This window comes from Pollicipes pollicipes, unplaced genomic scaffold (genome assembly GCF_011947565.3).
Source record: "Pollicipes pollicipes isolate AB1234 unplaced genomic scaffold, Ppol_2.1 Scaffold_7261;HRSCAF=8764_pilon_pilon_pilon, whole genome shotgun sequence".
In the NCBI taxonomy this organism is placed as follows: Eukaryota; Metazoa; Arthropoda; class Thecostraca; order Pollicipedomorpha; family Pollicipedidae; genus Pollicipes; species Pollicipes pollicipes.
Window position 1 is genome coordinate 60,949,732 of NW_023597054.1, and position 5,469 is coordinate 60,955,200.

The window sequence follows — 5,469 nt, forward strand, 5'->3', positions numbered from 1 at the left end:
GCGTGGCGGCGGCGCGTCAATGTCGCTTTACAGCCCCGGCGGGCGCCGTTTTGGCCGCACCGTGCCCGGTCGGTGTGGCGCCGGGCGTTTTTTGTCTAGCGCTTAGGCGGGCGTAGCCTGAGCGGTTGTGCTGGAGGCGCTGTCGCCTGTCCGCCGCTTGCCGTGGTTCTGTGCTTCTCTCCGCGGCGCCGCGCGGTCTTCCCGGCGCACTGACGACACACGGGACTTTCTGACAGCTGACAGCAGGGAAAGACGGCTTTTGCACGTCGCCTCTTTCGCAGCTGGATCCAAGTGCGTGCGCACTCGTGCGCTCGCATCATAAAACCACACACTTCTGTCGAAAATGGCTATTCTCTGCCCGCGCTCTCTCACACCCAAGTGCACGACACCAGAACACCACACGCTTACTGTCATCTGGCCCCGATGTTCCCGCCGATGTGGCTGCTGGCCGGCTGGCGATGGCTGTGCTGTGACTGTGATCGTGCGACTGTGACCGTGACCGTGGCGGCGCGCCGTCGCTGCTCTCTGCTGATCGGTTTCCGTTCTCCCACCTAGACGGACCGGCCATAGTGGCCATAAATTTGATGATTCGTAGCATTGCTCGCATTGACGATGTCACAATGGTAAGTGTCTTCGGATCACCGCCGCCATCGTCATTTAGCCTCTAGCATGTATTGCTAGCATGGAATGCTGGCACCGCCGTACTTGTTGAGCTTCGCGCTTCGCAGTCTGCTGCCCACCCCGGTTTGGCTCTCTGTTCGTCCAGTCCGCGCTGGCTTTTTAGTCCTTAGCCTGCCGCCCGTTCGGTTCTGCGGCCTTCAGCATTTTGTGCATACTCCACAGTGTTATACGCCGGTGTAGGAGTGGCCGGCTGCAGCGTAGAGGCAGGCAGCCCGGCGGCCCGCTCGGACCCGTGCCCGCGCCCAGCCCGTCCCCTCTAGCGGCTCCGGTGGCCTGTGCCCTCCCCAGCCATCCATAGCTCGCCCGCGCGCGCCGCGCGCGCCGCCCGGCCGCCGTCGTACTGACGCCGCTCTGTCTGTCTCGCGCCAGTGAACCAACCCACAGTTGTGTCAGTCAACATCCTCATCAGGTCGATCAGTAAAATAGATGACTACCGGATGGTGAGTTGGGTGTTGGCCCGGGCGCCGCCGGCCGGTCCGGTGGGGTACCGCCGCCTCCGGACCGGCCGGGCTCGCCGCACGGCGTGGCATGCGCATGCGCAACCCACCGCGCCGTCAGCGCGCCCCGCTTGGTGTTCCGCCATCAGCTGCCGCTTGGTTGACGGGGCCGGCCGAGAAAGTCGGACTTGCATGGGGTCTGTCGGGGCGGTGTGAGCGCGGCGTCTTCGCCGCGCTGGTGGCGGTCGATCCAGGCTCGGAGCTGTGCGCAATCGATGCCTCTTTCACCTCTCTCTCTCTCTGACCCACGTTGTCGTCCCGTCATCCTTCTCTATCTAGTTTTCTGATTCTCCTCCCTGTGGGTTTCTGTGCCTTCTCCTATGATCGCCCTTTTTCACGATTCCTTTCTATTTTATGTGCTTCTCTCTACGCTTCGTTGTCGTCTTTTCCAGCCCGTCTCCCTTCTCTCCATCACTCACCGTGTCTGCGCCGTGTCCTGCTGCCGTCACCTATCCACCGCACTCGCTGCCTCTGGTAGCTGGCCCCGAGCAAACCCCGCTCCGTTTCCCCGTGGTGTGTGTTTGTTTGCGTTGCCGCCGCAACCGCCGCCTATCTGTTTGCCTGCCGCGCGACCTGGCATGTCGGCTGGACCGCACAATCTCGGCAAGACCCGACAGCTCGGGAGTACTCCCGACGGAGCCCTGATGGTCTTCAGGGGGGCGGACTTCCGATCCCAGGGGATCCCGTTCGTCCGCAGATATCCTGGTGTCGTCCGTGCGGATGCCGGTCCGTCTGGGTACGTCAAACTTGAAACCCCGTTGAGTTCTAGGCAATGTGGGTCGAGCCCAGGTCTGCAGCGGTCTCACGTCTGTCCCACTAAAGGCCGTGGATCACGCAAGGCTGGAAATAATCTCCTAAGCCCCCTCAGAGACCAGGAGGAATCTCTGAACTCCTGCAGACCATCAGAGGGTCTAAGAAGACCTGCCGGATCCTACCAGCGCCAGATGAACGAGAGATTAGAGCGCCAGAACAACGAAACAAATCACCTAGCATATCTGACGGTGACCTTGACACTGCTGACAGAATCGGTGGCACGTCACTGAATATCCGGCGCGCTGTCGATCGACGACCGTCGAAGCCGACGGGCCGCGGCGCGCAGCCTCCCCGGCCGTTTGAAGTGCCGACAGAGCCGCCGCTGCCGGCGGCGCGCCGCCTCCCAGCCTTCTTAGAGCGCCGACGACGGAAGCGGCCCGGCGTGTCGGGCCGGGCCGGCGCGAGGCGCAAACACGCCGGCCGGTGGCGTCCGGCCGTAAACAGCCTGCTCGACGGCGAAGGCGGCCGCCGTCGCCGCCGACACGCGCTCTCGATGGGACCGGCTGGCGGCCGACAGCGAGCGACGCTCGCCAGCTGGCGGCGCCGCACCCGTCGCTCGACTGCGGCGACGGTCGACCCCGGCGTGGCGCTGAGTCGGCCGACCGGCTCCAAACCGGCCTGTTTACTGATGCGCCCGGTTATTAGATGAAGCGGGGTCGGCCAGCTCTCGCTATTTTCGGTGCTTCGGCGGGAGATGCGAGCTGAGAAGGGGCGCTCGTTCGCTCCTAAAAGTGGAGGACAGATGGAGATGTGGGAGTGGGATCCGGCGGTTAAACGAGAAACTTGATGCCATTCTTTGTAACGTCGGCCCGAGTCGGTCCGCCACTTATGGTACCGCAGTAAAAATAAAATAAACTGGAATACAGCCGGGCAAACGATAGCTGCTAAAACGTGAGCTGAACTGAGAGCGATGGCAAATAACGACACCGATGACGAGCTGGACTCAAAGAAGGGATGGTCTCACACACAAGACGAGCTATGCTGAGGAATAAACTTGAACACGGACCGGACCAAAATGAAGGATAAACTTCAACAAGATCAAGCGTGCGACGCGAGCAGCGAACACAAAGCAGCAAGAATAGGCGCCTGGGCGGCACCCGGCCGTTGCAACTGGCTCGCTTTCAGCCGCTATGGACCATCGTCGACTCCACTCACTCGGAGCGATGCCTAAAGCCTCCCTAGTTCTTGGAACGATTATCCAGCGGCTCTGTGCTGAAGCATGCCTTTTAAAAGCGGATTTTGAGCCGAGTGCACTGGGCAATGCAAGCTTTTTATGTTCGCATGTTAATGAACCAGACCAATCTTTTAAGTGCTGTATGCGATTACATGGCGCAGTAAGCTTCAGGATGATCATATGTCCAAGAGTAATACTTTTTTAAGTGGTCGTAATTTGTGTTCGTGTAACAGTCAGTTCTTGCTCTACTCGTGTGGATTAAATGCGCCGATCTAGCCGGCGAAACGCAAATGTCGTATTTGAAAGCCTCCCAGTGTGTTTGTAGCTAAGTTAATTGGTTTTAACGATGTTTTTCCGCGCGTGCCTGCATACTGGAGGCACGCATCGTTGTACCGAAGTGCTGAGCGGCGACAGCACGTCATTTGTCCCGTCCGGTCCATCCCTCCACGTCATTTGTCCCGTCCGGTCCATCCCTCCACGTCATTTGTCCCGTCCGGTCCATCTCTCCACGTCATTTGTCCCGTCCGGTCCACCTCTCCACGTCATTTGTCCCGTCCGGTCCATCTCTCCACGTCATTTGTCCCGTCCGGTCCACCTCTCCACGTCATTTGTCCCGTCCGGTCCATCTCTCCACGTCATTCGTCCCGTCCGGTCCACCTCTCCACGTCATTTGTCCCGTCCGGTCCATCTCTCCACGTCATTTGTCCCGTCCGGTCCATCTCTCCACGTCATTTGTCCCGTCCGGTCCACCTCTCCACGTCATTTGTCCCGTCCGGTCCATCTCTCCACGTCATTTGTCCCGTCCGGTCCATCTCTCCACGTCATTTGTCCCGTCCGGTCCACCTCTCCACGTCATTTGTCCCGTCCGGTCCATCTCTCCAGCACTTGCGCGACCTCGCCGGCGCTCTGGCCGCGGTGCTGACCCGCTCCGGTATTGCAGGAGTACAGCGTTCAGCTCATCTTCCGCGAGAAGTGGACCGATGAGAGGCTCAAGTTCGACGACATGCAGGGTAGGTGGCCGCAGGCCGTCTGTCAGCGAGCCTCGAGCTTGACCTCTGACCCAGGCTTACCGCGTGCCGCCCGGCCCAAACGGCGGCGACGCCAGCACAGCCCGAGCTGCGCTGTGCACTGGCACAGGCCGCACTGTGTGTCGGGCGAGCCGGGATAATCCCATCGTTCTCTGGTTGCCCGTCTGGGCCTTTGTGACGATGGAAGTGCTGTGCTCGGTATTCTGGTCGAATGGCTACGGCACCGAAGTCAATTGCCTGTCCGCAGTCGGCGGGAGTTTATGTCCACCAGAAGCAGTTGTGTTTTCCCAACAAGGAGAGTAGTCTTCACCATTCAACTCCACTGATCATGTCATAATGCCGCATATCTCGATGAATACTCGGCGGCATTGTAACGCATTCGGGATGGCGAAATGGCATCATTCTCGAGTGGTCACATGAATACGTGCTAGGTCTAGGCAATACGCCTTTGTTGCCTGAGAATTCTTCAAAAAACACTAAACAGTCAAGGTATTTGACTAAGGCAAGTTCTACGGGATTGGCCCCGTGTGACAAACTCCCGCGCTGGCCTGCAGCGAGCGTCATGGAGCTGGGGCCGGCTAGGGCGATCCTCGCCGGGCCAGAGCCACCCGTCGCCCCGCTAAGCGCCGCTACCGTCGACAGGTCGCGTCGGCTACCTGACCCTGACCGACCCGCGGCGCATCTGGATGCCCGACCTCTTCTTCAAGAACGAGAAGACGGGTCACCTGCACGAGATCACAATGCCCAACATGTACATCCGTATTTTCGCCGACGGCGGAGTTCTGTACAGCGTGAGGTGAGTGGCGTGTCAGTGCTGCGCTCTGCGCCGCCGCGCGCTGCCGTCCCCTGTTCGGACGTGTCCTGCTCTGTCCGGACGTGTCCTGCATTGTCCGGACATGTCCTGATCTGTCCGGACGTGTCCTGCTCTGTCCGGACGTGTTCTTCTCTGTCCGGACGTGTTCTTCTCTGTCCGGATGTGTTCTGCTCTGTCCGGACATGTTCTGCTCTGTCTGGCGTGTCCCGCTCTATCCGGGCGTCGCCTGGTCTGTCCGGACGTGTCCTGCTCTGTCCGGACGTGTTCTGCTCTGTTCGGACATATTCTGCTCTGTCTGGCGCGTCCCGCTCTGTCCGGTGCCGGGTCCGGCTCGGCGGCGGCCCGGCGCAGTGGCCAGCTCTTCGGTCGTCCCGCGGGAGTTGACGCCAAAGGTTGCGGGCTTGGATCAGGATTGGTTCTGGTTGACGGTGACGTGATTGGTGGGAAATATGTGACGTCAGT

At 60.3% G+C, this 5,469-nt stretch overlaps 1 protein-coding gene across 1 annotated transcript; it reads left to right on the forward strand.

The window, feature by feature from the left end:
- The first annotated feature begins 206 nt into the window (after positions 1-206).
- LOC119111701 (glutamate-gated chloride channel) lies at positions 207-4,993 on the forward strand. Its single transcript, XM_037235506.1, has 3 exons — positions 207-623; positions 4,106-4,175; positions 4,836-4,993. Exons 1-3 carry the CDS (start codon positions 585-587, stop codon positions 4,991-4,993), a joined length of 267 nt encoding a protein of 88 aa, XP_037091401.1. The 5' UTR covers positions 207-584.
- Positions 4,994-5,469: the final 476 nt, after the last annotated feature.

What these genes read in the sequence shown, in the direction of transcription:
- LOC119111701 (XM_037235506.1), top strand. Translation starts at nt 585, where the DNA reads ATGATTCGTAGCATTGCTCGCATTGACGATGTCACAATG. An exon ending in GCATTGACGATGTCACAATG is followed by an intron (nt 624 to 4,105) that starts GTAAGTGTCTTC and finishes CCGGTATTGCAG; the next exon opens with GAGTACAGCGTTCAGCTCAT. An exon ending in CAAGTTCGACGACATGCAGG is followed by an intron (nt 4,176 to 4,835) that starts GTAGGTGGCCGC and finishes TACCGTCGACAG; the next exon opens with GTCGCGTCGGCTACCTGACC.